Source organism: Meriones unguiculatus, chromosome 14 (assembly GCF_030254825.1).
Source record: "Meriones unguiculatus strain TT.TT164.6M chromosome 14, Bangor_MerUng_6.1, whole genome shotgun sequence".
Taxonomy (NCBI): domain Eukaryota; kingdom Metazoa; phylum Chordata; class Mammalia; order Rodentia; family Muridae; genus Meriones; species Meriones unguiculatus.
Window position 1 is genome coordinate 40874308 of NC_083361.1, and position 20476 is coordinate 40894783.

General features: G+C 42.1%; 2 protein-coding genes across 5 annotated transcripts in view; one reads left to right on the forward strand and one right to left on the reverse strand.

Annotated features, from left to right (window-relative positions):
- Window positions 1-6756, forward strand: part of Gas2 (growth arrest specific 2) — a 128811-nt gene extending 122055 nt beyond the window's left edge. For all 4 annotated transcript variants that reach the window (XM_060367224.1, XM_060367225.1, XM_060367226.1 and 1 more), the window contains one exon: window positions 5588-6756. In XM_060367224.1, the coding sequence (XP_060223207.1) occupies window positions 5588-5806 (219 nt within the window). In that variant the 3' untranslated portion in view covers window positions 5807-6756. The remainder of the gene's footprint in view (window positions 1-5587) is intronic.
- Window positions 6757-9807: 3051 nt separating this feature from the next.
- On the reverse strand, window positions 9808-18991 carry Svip (small VCP interacting protein). Its single transcript, XM_021654562.2, has 4 exons — window positions 18794-18991; window positions 17294-17344; window positions 16682-16792; window positions 9808-12170 (listed from the first exon to the last, which is right to left on the reverse strand). The coding sequence occupies exons 1-4, from the start codon at window positions 18845-18847 to the stop codon at window positions 12156-12158; spliced, it is 231 nt and encodes a 76-aa protein (XP_021510237.1). The 5' UTR covers window positions 18848-18991; the 3' UTR covers window positions 9808-12155.
- Between the last annotated feature and the right edge of the window lie 1485 nt (window positions 18992-20476).

Genomic DNA, 20476 nt, shown 5'->3' on the forward strand with positions numbered 1-20476 from the left:
GTTATGATCCCTTATAAAAACAAATGAACAGGGTTGACTAGGTGTTAGGAAGCATACAATATCTTGGAATACAATATCTTGGTGACCCAGTTCCTGTAGGCAGTTCTGTCAGACAGTTGCCTCCCACTCCAATGGAGAGCAGTTACCAGACAGTGTTGAAATGTGAGTATCTAGATCCATTTAGAAGAGAAAGGCTTAATGAAAGCCACAGAGGGGCTGGATGACCCAGGCTGAATGACACCTGCCCACTTAAGCATCACAGAGATCAGGTTTGTGGAAACTTTGCTGGGCAATTTACTGTTACTGTTTGCCATTAAAAAAATTGCATTAAAAGTAAGAAAGATTCATGAAGGATCATCCCAAAGAACAGCGACTTTATTCTCTCTGTAGCCAGTCATAATGCTTCTTACTCATCCTCTCAATCTTCTCTTTCTTCCACCCATAGCTGTCTAGATTCACCTACTTCTTCTCTGTGCAGTTCTCCCTTAGCTTCACTTTCAGACTCCAAATTTGTCTCTCTCTCTCAGTGAAGTTCTCTACACAAAGAGTGGTGTGGAGTATTCACACCCAGGCTTTCTAAAGGATGAATACAAATCATTTCATCCTACTCTTTCAATAATTCTATGAATAATACAGATATAATGCAGGCAGTTGGATGGAGCAGTATTAAGAATTAATGTTGTTAATTCATAGGATAAGCATTATTTCACTAATATTCATTTAAAATGCATTTGATAAGCATCATATGCCTAATGCTGTGAAAAGCCCCAAGGGCTTTCAGACAGTATTTGTTAAACGACCAAAGGAACGAATAGACTTTATTTCTCTTTGAAAATATAGAGCAGTTATGTATAAGTAGAAAAGTGTGTGAAATTTTGAATATTGCAAAACAATTTAGGAAATTTGTAGTTTAGGTGCTGACAAAGACAGGTGGACCTCTAACCTGTGGTGCTGTGATAACTTGAAACAGTGTGAAAGGATGAATGTTGGTATAATGTTCTTATGGAATGTATACAATTTATCATTGTTCATTCAAATGCTGATTTCTCTACCCCACTATCCGGTTTCAATCCAGACATTGCATTGTGATGTTTATTCTAAGCATCACCTGTCTCAAGTTTGTGTAAACAGGCCACCAATTGTCTTCCCTATTTTCAATTAAACCACCAGCCAATGCTGTGCAATGGAGAGAATAGGGTGGGACATCTTGGTCAGGAGGGGTGGAGAAGGAAGTGAGTGGGAGAAGTAGGAGAGCAGAGATCTGCAGGAGAGGTCTTGGAACCATGAGGAGAGATGAACCGGACCTAAGATATGACTAAAAGCAAGTAAAATGGGTGAAATCTGAATGGTAAGAAACTATATGGGCTTGGAGGTTTAGGACGGAGTGATCATTGCCCAGCATTGTGCTCTAGGTTAATTAAATAAGTCCTAATATCTGTGTGGTGATTTGGGTATACAGCTGGTTTAGGAATACCTGCTGTTTAACTCCAGATAAATCAACAATAAATATTAATAATCAACAACAGATGAAAGAACTGGCAGTTGGCAGGTGACTCATGTGCCAGATACAGCAGACAGTGACCAAGGGAAGGAAGCATCAGAATGGTCAGAAGATTATTCACGGTCTATAAGCCTCTGTCACCCTGGAGAAGACAAATCTGCCTGAACCATTGCTGTCACCTCATCCCTGCCTGGCTTCAACCCTGCTGCTTTGAGGAGTTTGAGTCCTGGCCTCATGTGGGACCACAGCAGACAATGAAGAACCACTCTCAGAGGTTCAAGTGACACAGTGAAGTGAAAAGATGCTCCTTCTGGAAAGACTCTCATGTCTGTGGGCAGAGTGTGGATTAGTGAGAGCAACAACAAGAGTACCCTGAAGGAAAGGCTCCAAGTGCCTGACCTGTACTCCTGCTGCTCTTGATGCTGGTAGGGACCAGCAGGAACAGGGCTAGAGCAAAACACATTGGGCAGAGCAATTGGGCTAGAGCAAAACACATTCCATTCTGGGTAAGACTAGAAAAGGAACATGAAGCATTTCATGGGGATTTTGATCTGGGGTATACATGGCCATTCTTGCAGACCTCTTCCAGGGATGTCACAAGTCTAATATGAGCATGAAGCCTTTAATGTTAAAATTTGCTCCTTAAATTAAAAACGGTTTCCTACTTAGTATTCTTCATCTTTTCCTGAGATGATTTTCCATGTTTATGTGACACAGCATGCTCACTTGGAAGCAAAAGTACGTTATCAGTAAACCTGATACTTTTCTGGATGTTTTATCTGTTTTTGTCACTTAGCAAAACACATTATCTATGAGCTACATAAATATAGACTTTCCCTTTTAAATGAAAAGTTGAGTTGTTTTGTTTCTATTTCTAAGCACTGACTAATGTTTCCGAGAAGAGGGAGGAGAGCATTTTTGGTTGCTGCAGTTCTTGGTATATATACACATTACGACCCCTGCCTCTCTCTGCGGGCTAGGTAGTTAGAGAGAAGCCTTCTTTCTGCACTCTTGCTGCATATACCACAAGAGTGATCTGAGTGCCTTGGAAGAGCATGAGACATCTTGTCATTACACTTGAACACTTGTTTCTGAATGATTAGAACCATAGCCAGACAGTCTTCTGAAACTAAACTTTTGTTCGTTAGGGTGTATCTATAACTTATTTTAAGTGAGTTGTTAATCAGCTCTGTTTGATATTTCTGATATCAGTGATGATGACTAGTGGCTGATGTCTAGAAGGCATGGAAAGCGAAGTCCAGACTGCGGAAAGAGTGAATGAGGTTAGGAAAGGGAGCTTCTGCTCTTGCTGCTGCTCACTGCTTTCATTATGACCTTACAGAAGTTTTTGCCTTCTAAAAGCCTCAGCTTTCCTATCTATAAAATAGAATTCTGGCAATGGTGCCATTTCTTGGACAAAGTGAGAACATAACGTAAGCATGCAATGGGCGATGCTGTGATGTTATGGATATGTGATCCCAATGCTGAGGGCTGCCCTTCTGTCACATGAGCAAACAGCAAAGAAAAAACATAGAGCAGGGCTTATTCTGCCTCAGAGCTTGAGAGGTTTCAGTCAGGAGGTTTCAGTCAGTAGTCCTTGGATCTGTTGAACTGGAGCCCCTGTGAGGAGGAGTGTATGGCAAAGACTGCTCACTTCGTGGTGGACAGAAGGCAGAGAGGGAATATGAAAGAACTCTCTAGTGGCTCACCTCCTCTGAAAGGCTCATCTCCTGTATTTTATCACCTCTCAATAATGGCATCATATATTGAATCCATCAAAGGACTAGGCTAGAGTTCCCAGGAGGAGAAAGTTCAGAATAATTGGGCTTATAGCAAGTGAATTTGCTTTTAGGTTAAATATAATTTTGTGGAGATGTGGTGGTGCAAGACTGTCTTTGGAAAATGTGCACATACTTAAAGGGGCATGGGATTTAGATCTGGATTCAGATATCCATCACTGTGACCTTAATATCCCAGTCCCATACCTGAAACTCACCAGAGACTTCTTAGGACATTACAGTGAGGTCTAAATATAAGAATGCCTCCCGTTAGACTGTCCTGAGCCTCTTCTCTCAAAGTGTTTGAGATATGTGATGGTCAAGGTTTCCATAGAAAATTATTAAGTGTTGTGAGATGCCCTCCTAATTCCTAGGCATAGTGAAAGGGAGGCATGAGAGAAGACAATGCACTCAGTTCCCCTCTCCCCACTTCAGTGTGGAGTCAGTATTCTTTGAAGTGTGAAATACTAGAGATGACATGTGTGTCCAGGGCTCTATGAGCTTAGAGGTCTGATAAATTCTTCAAGGAAGCTTTCAGAGCTGACACTCTTTGCTTATGCATACCTTTTGTTGTTGTTACTTGTGATATAGCTTAGGTTAGGGGCAGAAGAGAAAAACCACACACACAAACACACATACACAAACACACACTCTCACACACCACCACCACCACCAACAACAACACAAAATAACAAAAGTTTCTTTCAAATAAAAACAGAAGCATTTCACAGTTCTGAGAATTAAAAAAAAAAAGAATTTTTTTGAGAAAACAAATTACACTATTAACCTCTATTAACAATGCCCTGATTCTTGTGGTGGTTCGAGTGTATCTCTGTCTGACTAGAAATACAAATATTTTATAAGCAGTTAATCTTAGCTGTTTAAGGATCTTTTTCTAATTCTGTGGTAAGAATGTATAAATGTAGGCACGCATAATAGCATCTGTTTACTATTTCCTTTAATGGTTTACGAGGAGGAGGATGGCCAGTAAGTCATTCCTTAGAGTCACTTCTTTTATGACTGTCTTCAGAACGTAATAAAAAACAAAGATCAAGGTCTGCCAGGAATGGAGGGTCAGGTTTCAAACTGAGGAAATAAATACCTGTGGCTCCCTGCCCCCAAACCTCACAATAGGCTACCGACAATAGAACCTAAAAAAACACAATTGGCTGTTTCAGCTGTGGTGTCACTAATGCCACTTTCCTCTGCTGAAGCCGGACTTGTGGCCCCAGGTTCCTCACAGAGTCATGACCAGTCATCTATGCTCAGGTGTTGCCTGTGGCCACAGTACTGTGCTGAGCTCCCATCGGCAGAGGCTGCAGAAGAAGAGGTGAACAGTTTATGTCCTGTGCTCTCCGTGCTCAGTGGACTGTCCTTCATATTTCCATTTTGCAAACTTCTGCAGATTGGTTAGAGAGCCTTCAGAGTGTGTTTTTGTGATGAGAATGCTCAAGGCTGAAAAGGACTTCCCAATTTCTCCCAGAGTTAAAAGCTCTCTTGGGACTGGGGATGCAGTTCAGTCTGTAGAGCTGCCTAGCATCCAGGATGACCTGTGTCCAGTCCCCAGGACCATATCTCCAGGTGGCACCTTCCTGTGAGTGTCGCACTGGAGAGGGACAGGCTGGAGCTCTGCATGGCTCCCTGGCCTGGAGGTAAGCTTCCGTTGTCTTTGTTGGATTGTGTGTGTCTGTGTACATGTGCGTGTGAGTATATGTGCATATGTGTGTGTGTGTGTGTGAATGTATTCTGAAGTAATTATGAAGTAATTGAGAAGACTAGTGTCAATTAAAACTGAATATACCTATCCTTGAAAGGCTCAATGACTAGAACATATTTCATATTATTTCCTGAGTGCATTTTCACTTGTATTTTACTGCAAGTATGTGGATAGCTGTTAATGTCATTTATTAACATTAACCCAATATCAGAGACTTGCATGGTCTCTTAAGTTCTGGTTAAGAGGGAAATGGCTCAGTGGGAAGGATGGAACACTGATGTGAGAGTAAAGCAGTGATGAGTGTTAGTGGTCCACTGTATAACACAGAAAAGCTTTCATATGCATCCAGCCAGAGAAGTAGACATAGATGCTCTGTGCCACATGGAAGTTAGATGTCAGATGTTTTTCCTGAGATATGTCTGCACACAAGGTTTTGTTTACAAGCCTTTGTCCAAGCAGACACGGTGCCACATGGCTACACAAGGGCCATGGGAATAAGGCAAGCAATGCTAATTTCGCTAGACTGGGGGTTGCTGTGAGGTCTGATGCGAACTCCCAAAACCTGACCACTTTACTGGTCTTTCCTTCCAGATGCTGCACAACAAGCATGTGATGGTCCGTGTGGGAGGAGGCTGGGAGACCTTCGCGGGCTATCTGCTCAAGCATGACCCCTGCCGGGTGCTGCAGATCTCCCGCGTGGATGGCAAGACGTCCCCTGTCCAGAGCAAATCTCCAACCTTGAAGGACATGAACCCAGATAATTACCTGGTGGTCTCTGCCAGCTACAAGGCTAAGAAGGAGATTAAATGAAACTGGTCTCTAAAAGGCTCATTTAATGGGCTACATCCATTCTGCAGTGTAGCCAGCGTAGTGCACATGCTCTGAAAACCACACGCCATCAGACTGGAAATCACTAAAATGGCAGCACTATTTATTTTTAATGCATCTGTAGAACTTCACCCAAGGGGAAAAATTCTAAACTCAGAATGAAATCAAACAAATTGTAAGCACATCGTATTTCTCAATATGTGAACATAGTATTTAGAACAAACCTTAGGAGGAACTCAGTTCTAGGTATAGCCATAGAAGGTGAACATGCCTCCGAGACTGTATTTACATCAATGGGGTAGGTCAACAGAAAGTGCCTGCTGTATGTCTAAGAGCTAAAGCACCCCAGACACTTTTATAATGGTGGGATTTTATAACTATTTTTTACAAAATGACAATGTGATAATGTGCTACTAAAATTGTCTGACAGCACTTACAGTACGGAGCCCTCATAGCCATAACACTTAACTGGAAAGGCCCCTTCAGAGGTGTTCACATTCACGTGGAAGATTGCCTTAAAGTTCATCTCTGATCCCTGACCAAACCAGCCTCTGGGGTACTTTTGATTGTTGCCTGTGCAGCCCCTTAGGAATAGCAGGCACCTTTCACGCACACCACAGCTGTCTTAGCATGATCACTTACTGAAATCTGCACGCATAGCCAGCGTGCATTCACATCGCGATGTGTGGACTGCACAGTCAAAATGTTCATTAACTTTGTGATTTTGTTTATTTCAAGCGTTTTCTTATTAAAAACATATATCTTTAGTTAGTCCTATTCTGCTATGCTGTCTCATGAAGTAAATTCACTGTAGTAAATCCACTGATATTACAGGCTTGTATACCCAGGACAGGGCTGTTTTGTACCAATGAACAGCAAGATATTGTCCACACTGATTTAAGAATTAAAAACAAAGAATTAAAAAAACCACACATGATCTGTCTGTGTCAGTGCTTCATCCTAAAATAAAGTTAATCTTCAAACTACTAATTTCCCAGCAAATATGAGGAGTGTCAAGTTGTGGCTGCGTAGAATATCTTCATGTCGGGAAGGAGAATGTGTGTTGTTTGTTCTCACTATCAAAGAGTGTGGACTTGACCACGGGAAGGACCTTAAGTGTCACCATGAAATTTTTAAATGGTAGAGGTAACTTATCATTTTACTATTTTCCAGTAAATCTTCCTTGCTCCAGAATCTCACAAGGAATTTGTATGACATATGACCAATGCAGTCAAACACCCAGCCTGTTGACAGGGAACTTAAACATATAGGTTATATGGTATAGGTTAGTGACACTGGGAACTTGTGGGTCTAGAAAAGCCCGTCAGTGCAAAACTGAAAATAAAACCTACAGCTTTTTTTGCTAGGAAAGATGATTTTGGCATAATAACTCTACTTTTGAAACATATGACACTTAATAACTTAGTCTCTACTTCATCAATTAAAATTGGCATTAAATTTTATATTATTGACATTCTTCCTTTAAAACTATCTCCTATGTTTAAAGTTTATTTTCTTTAAAAAAATTTTTTTATTAATTACAGTTTATTCACTTTGTATCCTAGCTGTAGCCCCTCCCTCATCCCCTTCCATCTCCATCCTCCCTTCCTCATTTCCTTTCATGCTCTTCCCCAAGTCCACTGATAGGGGAGGCCCTCTTCCCCTTCCCTCTGATCCTAGCCTATCAGGTCTCATGAGGACTGGCTGCATTGTCTTCTTCTGTGGCCTGGTTAGGCTGTTCCCCCCTTAGGGGGATGTGACCAAAGAGCCAGCCACTGAGTTCATGTCAAAGACGTGTCTCTGTTCCCCATATTAGGGAACCCACTTAGAGACTGCGGGGCCATGGACTACATCTGTGCAGGGGTTCTAGGTTATCCCCATGCATGGTCCTTGGTTAGAGTATCAGTCTCAGAAAAGATGCCTTTGTTCAGATTTTTTGGTTCTGTTGCCACAGAGGGCCTCTAAAAGACTACCCTGCAGGTATCGAAGCAGATGCTGAGACTCAGCCAAACTTTAGAGAGAGTGCAGGGAATCTAATGAAAGAAGGGGGAGATAGAAAGACCTGGAGGGGACAGGAGCTCTGCAAGAAGAACAACAGAACTAAATTTTTCTTTTAATAATGATAATTTAGTTATAAATAAGTGTAGGTTAAAAAATAATAACTCATTAGAGCATGAGTTATCATTTGGTAATTCTATTTTCAGAAGTGCAGTATGGTCTTGCTGACCTTAAGCCAAAGTATGTCTTCAAAGCTGTGCTTCTTTCTGCACACTTCAGGAGAGAATCCATTTATTGGCTTTTCTACCTTCCAGACACAACCTGAAATCCTTGGCTCATGGCAGCAACATGGCATGACATTACTCAGACCAATCTCTTTACATCTCTTCCTATGACTAGAGGGTGGACAAGTCTGTAGCTCCTAAGACTTGTGTGATTAGATCAGCTACACCTAAGTTAACCTTTAAAAATATCTTAGTAAGGCAGGGCAACTCAAGAGTGATGAGGTTAGGCCATGACATACTTGGGGAACTTAGAAGACTGTTAGATTTATATGATATCAGAGTTTCTGGACAACATGTCACTAAGAAGGAAATATCTCTTTCTTCCCTTAAAATAACACACAAGTTAAAGGCAGTACCACTAAAGCAGCCAGTGCTCTTCAGTATCTCATGTAATTGTCACAGGCTGGTAAAGGAATTTATGTGTATTTAGTTCTTAAACTGTGGTAGTCATGTTTGCAAAATAAACCATAAAAGGAAGAACAGGGTAGTAACAAGCCGCAATGAAGGAGAACTGAGAGCTCAGGTTGGTGACAGAAATTTATGCAACAAAAACAAAACAAAAAAGCCTGCTATACACACAAGTGGCTTTTGTAAGTTAGTTTATGTCGGTGATGCCGTCTTTTTTGTGTGATTGGTTGGCTTTAGAAAATTAATGCATATGGCCTCATTACCGATGTATTATCTTATTATCTCTCTATATATGAGTCAGGTTACAGTGTGTGGTATGTGTTTGTGTGTAATGTATGAGAGAACTTGAGGTGTTTACTTAAAAAAAGAAGCTAAGGAAATAGTCGGCGATTAATAAAGAGATTTGCAGCTGGTAACTGGTTGACATTCTGAGAACAATAGACTATAAAATTCTCACCTCTAAATAGGGTGTCTTTTTCACCCACCCCCTCACATTCATGGAACAACCTGAAAGAGGGGCAGAGCAATTGTAAGAGTAAGGGGTGGTGTTGAGGACAAGGCAACTATTTTCTGGATGGGAAGTTGCACATATGAGCTTACAGCTCCCGTGACACTATGTGCAAGACAAAATCCAAGCATTGAGTGAGAGGTGAGCACAAAGTCCCACCCCTAGCTAATGGCATTGGACAGATGTTGGAGAGGAAGAGGCAGGTCGACATTTGGTAGGTCAACCAACCTCTAGGGCAACCAAGAGTATTTGGGTAGTACAAATTCAACTCCATGGTTAGTATGAAAAAGGGGGTGAAGGAAAGGCAATGATGTTGAGTGAATAAAGAGATGGAGGTTGATCTGAGGGAGATCTATATAATCAAAATACATTATTTTTAAAAAGTCATACATACGTTTTCTCTCAAAAGGGGAGGCAGGCACATCTACCTAACTCTTGTCAATCTGTTAAATTATATACTTTATTCAAAATTGACCTTTTATCTTCCAATAACACAGTATAATCCTTATCAGTAAAAATAAGTAAAATTTTTTGGATAATAAAATCAATTCAAATGTCAGGTCAGTTTCCCAGGGTCCTGGGGATGATGCACAGGGCTTTATATTCCAAAAGGCAAGTGTAATAACAATATAATTAGAGTTCTTCTTTACAGGCTGAGGGAAAAAAAAAAAAAAAAAAAAAAAAAAAAAAAAAAAACATGGCCTCTCCAGGGAGCCATTAGTTAGCTATCCATTATTAGTCTCAGAAAAATGGAAATGCTCCCTAACTACAAAGACAATCCCCAATTTGTTTAAGACAGAGTAGAGGCATTTTATTTAAAAAGATGACTTGGGGGAACTTTTTTTGTAGAAAGATGTATGTTCATATATCCAAAGACAATGCAGAATGTATTACATGTGGGTTCATAATATATTGGAAAACTAATAAATCACATTCCAAATATAATTGTAATACAAACTCAATACAAAGAGCCATTTACAGATATTCCCAAACATGCAACTTGTCATAAAGACCTTCTGTATTGATATATGTAACTCTTTTATCATAAGCCATATTAGTTTCAGAATTAGAATTAAGACTGCAGCTTGCATACATTGGTCACCTTTCTGCATTTGATGGCTTCTCTTATGTTTTAGTAATTTGACCATAACATTTGGAAAATACATTCAACTTCATGTGTTTTTTTTTTTTTTAATTTAAGCTGTAAGCTACAAAAAACACACCTCTACATTACTATCCATAACCTAAGCAAAATGTTTAGATGTATTTTTAATAGCCATTCCCTAGCTTCTTATTAGCATCCTGTTTCCTATTTTCCTCTTTTTAATTACATTCAGGAGATTCAGGTCACCATTTAGTGCCTATGACATATGTGGCCTTGGAGGAAAACTGAGCACATCATCATATCCATGAGGCAGGCCATAGCCATGCACATGGCTTTGGAATGGCAGAGGCAGCTTACAGCTGACAAAAGCAGTGCATCCTACTTATCCCAAACTAGGAATATACTTGTATGTCACATGTGCCTCTAGAGTAGGGAAGCATGCCACATGGTTATAAGTATAGCACTACACCCTGAAAGCAAGCCTCCTCTTTGCACAAGTCACATTCTAAGTCTTGAAGGTGAAGAGAAGAGAATATGATATGTATGTTAATTTGATGAAGGCTTCCTGTAGTCAAGGCTAGTGTGTGTTGCCTCTTTCCATTCAGCTATTAGATATATGTCCTATGTTAGAAAGATTAATTACCAAGATAAATGAAAAATTATTTCTAAAATTCAACTCACTGACTTCACTATCATTTATGAGGAAAATATCACTAATCTCTAAATGAAGAAAATTGAGCTGATACAATTACATGCCTTGCCCAGATATCAAATATTTTGGACAATAGGAAAGTAATTCTTCAGGTATCCTAAGACCTATATTACATCTCTAACTCTTTAAAACCATGTGTGACACGCTATTAAATACCTTGTTTGGGGCGAGCCAATGGCTCAGTTTTCTTTTATGCCTGTGACCTGGCCTAATTCACTGAGATTCCTGACTGGCATTTACAATCTATAAAAATTCTACAGCAGGGACAGTCCAGGTGTTGGCACTATAAAGTCTTAGCATCTACAGTAGTAGCATCCTTGCACCCTTGCATTTTTTGCATCTTTGCTCATTATACAGTAAGAAAACAAGCCACAATGTCGTAAATCAAGTCTAACGAATGGAGATCTGTGCACCTCTTGTCTTACTATCACATCAAGCTTGCATGCTTGAACTTCCCAAGTACAGAACTTAAATATTTCTATTGCATAATTTCATTGGCCACATCATGTCTTTATAGATCTTACAATTACTCTTTAATAAATACAACAGAATACAGCATGAAATTTAAATAAATATATATTTAAACAAATATATTATCACTCATTATCATTAACCCAATTCTCAGTTGGCATCATCCTTTCACTGCACTGACCTTCATGCTTCTGGTAGAAATGTCAGGAGGTCACTGTGCTCTGATGGCCTACTGACATGTAAATTCAGGTTAATATGATATGCCTTAGGTACAGAAAATAAATTACCAGTTATCATTTGCCTACAAATATTCTTCTCTTAGTGGGTAATAAAAATAAAGACTTCCTTCACCTGAAATCCTTCAAATGAGTCTTTAGGATTTTCCCTGATGATCAGCTTAAAGGCACTAGGTCTGGAAGCAGAAGTCTTCCTACCCAGGGAACAGAGCAGACAGCAGGCTGTGCCGCGTGACTAGGTAGCAAGGTCACTCACAAAGCAGAGGTATAAGCACAAAGTTAACACTGAAGATATATATGGGGACAGGACACACCATGCATATATACCTTTTGGATCCATATTTTAACTACAGAAAATGGGACAATATTTCCTGCAGAAGAGAAAATAAGTGCAGCAAAAGTGAAATACAAGGAAAAGCTGGGTCATTTAGTAAGCTTGAAAGTTAAAAATTTTACCAGTAGTTTTTAGTATAGTTTTAGCACTGCACTCAAGGGTACTAATGCTACAGTCTGATGCTTAATCTCTGCCAAGAGGAGCTAATTAGCTGAAATCCATCCGATTGCAGATGCTGGAGTCAGGGGCAGGATTCTCCTGCAGTATGACATGCTTCATGACACCGTCCACTAAAAAAAGTGAAGACAGATAGGCATCAGTAAATTCTTATTTAAACTATATAATGGTATTTCTAAGGAACAAACAAAAAATGATGGGACAAAGGAATGCAAAAATGATTTGCAAAGAGCCACAAGTAATACAATTTTATATTACAAACAAAAATCTGAAGTAAGACACCACCTTAAAACATACAGGCAAGACAAGCTTGTCGAGTAGGTAAAAGGATTGCCTTTGATGGACACCATTCTCTTGGATGGACACCCCTGTTCTCTCCCTGGAACTCCCTCAAAAGCCAGAGTCTGTAGGGCATGTTAGCATCCTGGAATGGGGCCAAAAGAGCCAGCACCTTGTTACTGGATTTATTTCAGTGCTGGAACTACATGGATCATGTTGTCCCCAGGAAATAGGGCCCAGAGTGAGCTGCTTCCCAGTGGCCCTCCTTTGTAGACCCCAAACAACCTGAAAAGCTGTCCTTGCCCAGAAGACATCCCTAGGTTTCTATTGCCCCACGAAACTTGTCCATGAGTAAACCAATGGCATATACCTGTTCACACATGTGAGAGGCTATTCACCAGACTCAGAACCTGGCAAACACTGAGCTTCCATCATTAGCTACATCCCAAACACTCAACACAGTGAACAAAAAAAAAAACAGCATCAGTAAAGACCAAAAATGAAAACAAAAACAAATAAGAAATTCTTTCTTCTTGAGTCAGGTGCAATAAAGAGTACTTATTAAATAATTCGGGTTAAGATCTTTTCCTTTTTTTTTTTTTTTTGTTTTGCTTTGTTTCTTTTTTATTTTATTTTTTTTATTAATTAAAGTTTATTCACTTTGTATCCCAGCTGTAGTCCCTCTCCCATCTCTTCCCAATCTCACCCTCCCTCCCTCTTCTTCTCCTATGCCCCTCCCCCAGTCCAATGATAGGGGAGGTCCTTCTCCCCTTCCATCTGACCCTAGTCTATCAGATCTCATCAGGACTGGCTTCTTTGTCTTCCTCTGTGGACTGATAAGGCTGTTACCCTCTCAGGTGGAGGTGATCCAAGAGCCAGCCACCAAGTTCATGTCAGAGACAGTCCCTGTTCCTGTTATTGGGGAACCCTCTTGGACACGGAGCTGCCATGGGCTGCTTCTGTGCAGGGGTTCTAAGTTATCTCCATGCATTGTCCTTGTTTGGGGTATCAGTCTCAGAAAAGACCTCTGTGCCCAGATTTTTTGGTTCTGTTGCTCTCCTTGTGGAGCTCCTGTCTCCTCCAGGTCTTTCTATCTCCCTCTTCTTTCCTAAGATTCCCTGCACTCTGCCCAAAGTTTGGCTATGAGTCTCAGCATCTGCTTTGATACCCTGCTGGGTAGAGTCTGTCAGAGGCCCTCCGTGGTAGGCTCCTATCTTGTCCCGTTTTCTCCCTCTTCTGATGCCCATCTTGTTTGCCTTTCTGAATGAAGATTGAGCATCTTACCCAGGATCCTCCTCCTTGATTAGCTTCCTTACGTGTACAGATTTTAATATGATTATCTTACATTATATGTCTAATATCCACTTACAAGTGAGTATATACCATGTGTATCTTTCTGCTTCTGGGATACCTCACTCAGGATGTAAGATCTTTCCCTTTCTTGAGTAAGAAAATATTTTATTTGTAGTTTTGTTGTTGTTAAGTAAAAGAATATGAAATCTGTGATACTAAATTTTAGAAAATACTCCAAGTAAGGACAATAAATATTCACAGTTGCCTAAGTACTACTTTCAAACTTTATCCAAGAAATATTCAGTGCTAAAGTTTTTAAATTACTATTTCAATACATTTCCAAAATTAAGGGTTGATGGGGTTAATTTGCTATTCTTTATTACAGGACTTATTTGAGGCCTATATATCTTGGGTCTATAAAAGAGATGTGCAGGGATGGCGAGAGAGTGCTGTGTTACAGAACATGCACTGTTCTCCCAGAGGACCTGAGTTCAATCCCCAGCACCCACATTGGGTGGTTCACAACCACCTGTAACTCCAGCTCCAGAGTATCCAATGCCTCTGGCCTCTGAGGGCTGCTGCACTCATCTGTACATACCCATATGCACATATATAATTGAAGATAACAAAAATAAACCTTTAAAAATGAGGTGGTATAGTCTATAACACATTTGGGATATATGCTGTATTATTTAGAACTTTTAAACATAGGTCTCTATTTGGAAGTTTCTTTTAAGACTTGTTAATTCAACATTGGAAAGTCTCAGTCTGGCTTCACATGGAAGCTCCACAGGGACGATAAACGTCTCTGCGCACTACTCCACTCTTGGGCACACTGCACATTAGCAGGCACAACCCTGGCTTAGACCTCAGCATGTTGGCCACTGCTCCTGCATTACCATGTCCTCTGTGGAGGTTGTGAACTCTGGTGTGGATGTAGATCCCAGTGTGGGCAACACAGGGCTTCTTCAGGACTCTGAATACCATCTATGCCACCTCTGGGGACAGGCAGATGGTGGATATATTGACAGTGGGGAGGAAACACTTTTCTTCCTGGTCTATAGGGTCTTCCAGGCAATACACAAGACAAGGCGACACTGGCGGACCCAGGCTGGAGAACTGAGCCACTGTCTGCATTGTTTGGGCTCCTGTTACTCCTGAGGCCTCAAAACCTTCTTTTTGAACTCCCTGCTTTAAGGGCTGGTCAGGAGCCTCCCGGGAACAGGAACACACTCCCTGAAGTCAACCATAGCCAGGACTAGCACACAGTGGGGGATGGCTTGTTTCTTTTGAGAAAACCCTGCAGCTCCTTTGCAGCTTGATGCTTAGGACACTTTACTGGGGAAATCAGATTTTGTAAAAGAAACAGCATGAAAAGAGAAAGGATTGCCCTTTCTCTGGGTTTTTGGTTGTGAGCTCTTTTGAGAAGCCTGAAGTAACATGAGTCCTAGAAGTAACACTAGGCCTGAAGTAACACTAGGCCTGAAGTAACAGGAGGCCTAGTATCTTTCCAATCTACAAGCTTCAGATGAGGAAGCTTCAGATTTAAAGAAGAAAGTTGGATTCTCAGCCTTGAAGAGCAAACGGTAGGCTTGCTGGGCTATCACATGAAATAAGTGTTTTTCTTAGTTCTGACTACATATATGATGGCTAAGGCAACTAAACTGAGCACCTAGCCCTCTCTGTGAACTTAATTCAGCACCTCTACTCCCAACAGGAAACAGTGGATCTCAAATTACTTCTCATGCTACGATTTACTTTTTCTCCTCCTTGTTTTTGAGTATACAATTTGAATTTAACCTAGTGGCAGCTTTTTATCTTAGCAGGAAAAAGAAAGAACAAACTCCTGACAACAACTGATCTTGTTATCTATTAAAATTACAGTAGTTTTACTACTGTCCTCTTTTCAAGTCTAGGAAATACTATCGATAAAAATGGCCGTGTGACATAGCTGAATACTGAACCTAATTGTTTTATGAGTTATTAAAAGTCCAACTTAAACAAAGGCAGTTTTCATTTATTCATTAGTTGAAACTGGATGAAATAACTTACAGTGGTAGAAGCACGGGTAACTGCCATTGCCAGGAGGCATTCATGGGCCTGGACCAACTCTGCTCAGGGTGGTTCTAAGCTTTGCCCCACAATTCTAGCCCACATGTATGTCCCGTGGTGTAGACATAGATGCCTGATAGTATTGTGTGGGGTTCTGTGACAAAACCAAATGAAATTTCAGAGGAATTAACTGAAAAGCTGAGAGCAATTAAGGGCACTATGCTTCTCACAGTTATTTTGATGCTAAAAGTAAATGTGCCTGTGAAATGCGTTTGTAAAATCACAACACCTGAACTGTTATTTTCCTGAGCAGCATCATGTACAGTAAAACCTGTACATTCCTGCCAGACTATGGCCTCCAGTTGAAGGACCTCCCTATTTTAGCTTGTTCATCAAGGGCACATTCAGAGACACAGGTCTATTCAGAGACACAGACATTGGGAGGAGTATATACCACTCACTTGCACAAACTATCCTCTAAATTCACATTTGACAACAGAAGGATCAAAAGTCTCTAAAGCCTGGATGGACTACATGGAAGGTATAGGAAGGTCAGGAGTTCAAGGCCATCCTGGGCTACATAGTTTGTTTGAAGCCAGCATGGGCTACTGGAGACTATGTCTTGAAAAGGTCGCAAACTGTGGAATGAGAACATTAAAGCTACAAATGAGAAGTTCCAGAAAAATCCAACTTCTTGACTTATATACAAGCAGAAGTTTGACACATCTGTCAAGATCACAATTGGGTACAATTTTACAGTTTCAACACTGTCTTACATTGCTTGATTTTTTTTTTATATATTGATGATTAACATTATATATAAAACTATTATGATACTGTGCTTAGAAGGAAAATATATGATTTTTTTTAAAAGAAAGCAAATCTATTCCAATAAGGTTAAAATAAAGACACTGCCTCTAATCTCTGCTCTGTGTTTTCAGCTTACTTGGAGTCATTCTCAGGTCTGTCCAGTTACTGAATGGACTGCCTAAATACTCACTCTCAGTCCACCTGCTGGTGGCCCCGACGCTTCCATCTGCTTTTCCAACTGTTCTTTCTTCTTCCTCTTTGCCTCTACCGACTGAATATCCAAAATCCCCCGAGATGCGGCCTTTGAGAAATTCAACAAGGGGTGATTGCAGGAACACAAAACAAAACAAACACAAAAACAAAGTATCTGTTGTCCAAAGCTGTGTGTTCTGCTTTTTGGCTTTTCCTTTAGGGGTGGGGAGTGGTTTTGTTCAGGTAGCAGGGCAGTTTGCCACAACAACCTTGGATGAAACACAGCTATTTCTTTAGAGAACATTTTTCAACCACAGAGACTTTTTCCTTAAATCTAGTTCACACCCACTCAGCAGCACGGCATGTTTATCCTGAGGAAGAATTCTATTGCAGGACAGACTCAAGTGGGAAGTCGTCTGGGGCTGTTGTCACAGTAAATGATGTAAATGCATGCCTTCCATGGATACTTGGACATCGTTTCAAGAATGGTTGTCTCTGAGTATAAAACTGTGTGTGTCAGCAGGCACTTTGCAATTACGGAGTAGGGCAGGGCAAACATCTGAGAAAGTGCAATAAACCTTATTGAGCAGGCAAGCAAGTGTATTCTCACCTCCTTCTGCCTTCTTTCCGCCGCCTCTGCCAGCTTTGCTCTTTTCTCTTCCTAAGAAAATGCATAACACATGTTTCAAGAAAAAAGTCACGTTGTATGAGCCCCTTACACATGTTTACTTTAGAGGCAAAAGAATAAATAATAACTTACAAATAGAAACAGTTTGTACATATGGGTGCAAAAAGCCTTGCGAAGGAAGAAAGGCCCTGCAAGGTTCCAGCAAGGTGTGCTGGAACTACAGTCCTAGATGCTAGTTTTGTGAGCAACTGTACATAGGATTGCTGGAGCCCAGTTCAGAGCTAGTCTGAGCAATGTGGCAAGAGTATACCTTCACCCAAACAAAAATAAAGCAAAATAACCCCAAGTCTTTTAAATATTTACTTTCCGAATTTCATTCTCTAGATGAATATACCAAATTAGCATATGTCAAAAATATAAGCTGGCCTACAGAATACATACTTCCTATAAAAATGGAGTTACAGCGGTAACACATTTTTTTAATGATGTCTAAGCCATAAGGATGGAAACATAACTTGAAAGTTAGTCTGGAAGGAAAATGAAGCCGCTGGAGTCCTCGGCACTAAGAACTCAGCAGTGAAATACAGACACCGTGCATACAAAGCTCTGACCAGAGAATGGACACAAATGTAAGCAAATACAAAAACGTGTTTCTGAAGGAAGTAATTACCAAGGAAGAGATATAATGACCGTGGTGGGAAAGGAACAGGAGGGAAGCAGCTGAACGTAGAGCATGTTTATTTAGGTGGCCAGGGAAATCTTAGCTACTAAGTGAAATACACCAGTTGGCCCTGTGGTTAAGGGAAGAGGATGGGAGGACAGATGGCAGAATGATATTTTTCTCAGGAGCTACACAAAATTAAACAGCATTTTAAAACAGCAGCCAAAGGCAAGTTGAACTTTCCTGCGTCGACTAAACACTTTAGTATCTATCACCTAGTGGCTAGGGGATTAATATACTTGCCTAAATTCCTCAATTTTTCAACTAATTTTTTGCTGCTATCCCAAGAACCAAAGAACCGAGAACAAAATTAGATCTTTATATTATCAAATACGGGGAAAAGTATTAACATAAACATACTTTTATAGCATAGGGTCTGTTTAGATTCGAATATCAAAAAGAAAATTGACTGCTTTCACATAAATATATCTCAAATACAGCACTACTCTACACCTAAACGTATTGCTCGTGTATATGAGGTTCAAACCTAGGCAGGACCCCAGCTGTTACAAACTGAGTAAAAGGAGGGCCCGTGTTAATAAAATATCGGCTGGATGGCAGGGAGAGCAGCGCGTCCAGGACCTTCTAAGTACAGCTGGTATAGACAGGAGAAGAGGCACATGTCGGCAGCGGCCCCAGGGGACAGGCCATTCCCCAACCGTCCAATCCAAAGAGGGTCCAGCGGCCTGGCCGGTGCACCGAGTGCCCGGCTTCACCGCAACGGCCGTCGCGAGCAGGGCAGGGCGAGGCCCGCTACTCACCGGGCTCGGGGACGGCGGTGCGGACTCCGCGGGACACGGGAGGCACAGCCCCATGGAGACTCGGGCACCGGCGCGAGGACCGCCGATCTTCGCGGGGGGCGGCAGAGGCCCCGCCCGGCAGAGGCCCCGCCCGGCAGCAGGCCCCGCCCCCACCTGGCTGGCGGCAAAGCCCCGCCCCGCAGCCGGCCCCGCCCCGCAGCCAGGCCCCGCCCCGCAGCAGGCCCGGCCCCCACCTGGCTGGCGGCAAAGCCCCGCCCCGCAGCAAGCCCCGCCCCACAGCAGGCCCCGCCCCGCAGCCAGGCCCGGCCCTACCTGAGACGCCAGACCCTCCCCGCCACCGGCACCATCACAGGCTCCACCCAACTTCAGGCTCCACCCCTCTCCAGGCCTCGGCCAGCCCCGGCGCCAACCGGCCACACCTGACCCGGCGGCAATCTTCTTTCATCCGGTCCAGCATCAAGTCCCGCCTCTGCCAAGGATCTCACCCAATAAGGACTAAAAGGGACCCAACCCAGGGGCGTCCCTTATGAACCCCAAGCCTCCTATGGCAACGCTCCACCCATCTGCGGGAAGCCCCGCCCCACCCCTTTTCGGCCACACCCCTTCCCTAGTGATGCACCTGACCCACGGCTCCGGCCCAAACCTCTACCTGTCAGCCAGCAGCACTCCCACGCCCTATGCACAAACCAGCCTTCCCTTCCCAGACGCGAGGCTCCAACCTTCGGAGGCGGGGTTGGTTTAACGTCCTCTGGAGCGGTGAGGAGCCCCGCCGCCCCTGGAGCTCTGCGCATGCGTACGTTCGCATGGCTAGGCACCTGCTGAGTTCGCAGGAGGGAAAGAAGGAGTTCTGGCCTTTTGAGGCCCTGAAACCCGCATTTCGGGGTGCTGACAGCTACCTTTTCGGCTTCCACACAGTGCTTCCACACAGTGGGAGCAGCACTGTGTCGCTGAGCTGGTGGGACGAGGAAATCGCTGCTAATCCTGGCTCAGAGACAGTCTCTGGCGACTCACTTTACCTCCAGGGACCACCCAAAAACACTTCAGTGAAGTGCGACTCATTTTGATAACCATAAGACTCCCCTGGCATCTGGTTAAAGTTAGATTGACAAACGCTAGGGCCAGGCCCTAGCATGCCCAACGCATGTCTCCCCACACCAAGGCTGTTATTCTGACAGCCTGTATTTCCAAAACGCAGCTGTTTGCCCTCAAAAACAGCACGTTTATTCTTTTAGATAGGACAGTTGCCAGGTATGTAACAGTGTTTCTGTCTGCCAGGCTGTATACAGTGGTGTCGTTTCCTTTTCTAGTTTTCATTTTTTCTTTCTCTTTTTCCCTCCCTTCTCTTTCTATCCTTTTTTATTTCTCTCGTCTCTCCAAGGATTACCACTCACACATATTACACTGAAGTGGACAAACGCTTTTATGTCCTTTGGTGAACACCCAGAAACTGTTATTTGAAGTTGTTGTGCCTCAAAATAGTACAAATGTATTTCATACTTCTTATAGACATGTATGAAAATTTACCAAACTTCGATGTCCTTCTAATTATTCATCTCTGACCTTCCTATTTAGAGAATTTACATTAAAAATCTTTCAATTTTAAATTATTCCTCTGCCTTAGGATGCTCTTCTCTTAGCGTCTTAGCACTTCTATAACCCAGAACTTTATCGAGGATCATTGTG

Excerpts from the sequence above, each read along its gene's own strand:
- Svip (XM_021654562.2), bottom strand. The coding sequence starts at position 18,847 with ATGGGGCTGTGCCTCCCGTGTCCCGCGGAGTCCGCACCGCCGTCCCCG. Across the intron at positions 17,345-18,793 it reads CACCGCCGTCCCCGAGCCCG|GAAGAGAAAAGAGCAAAGCT; the intron begins GTGAGTAGCGGG and ends GCATTTTCTTAG. Across the intron at positions 16,793-17,293 it reads CGGAAAGAAGGCAGAAGGAG|GCCGCATCTCGGGGGATTTT; the intron begins GTGAGAATACAC and ends AATTTCTCAAAG.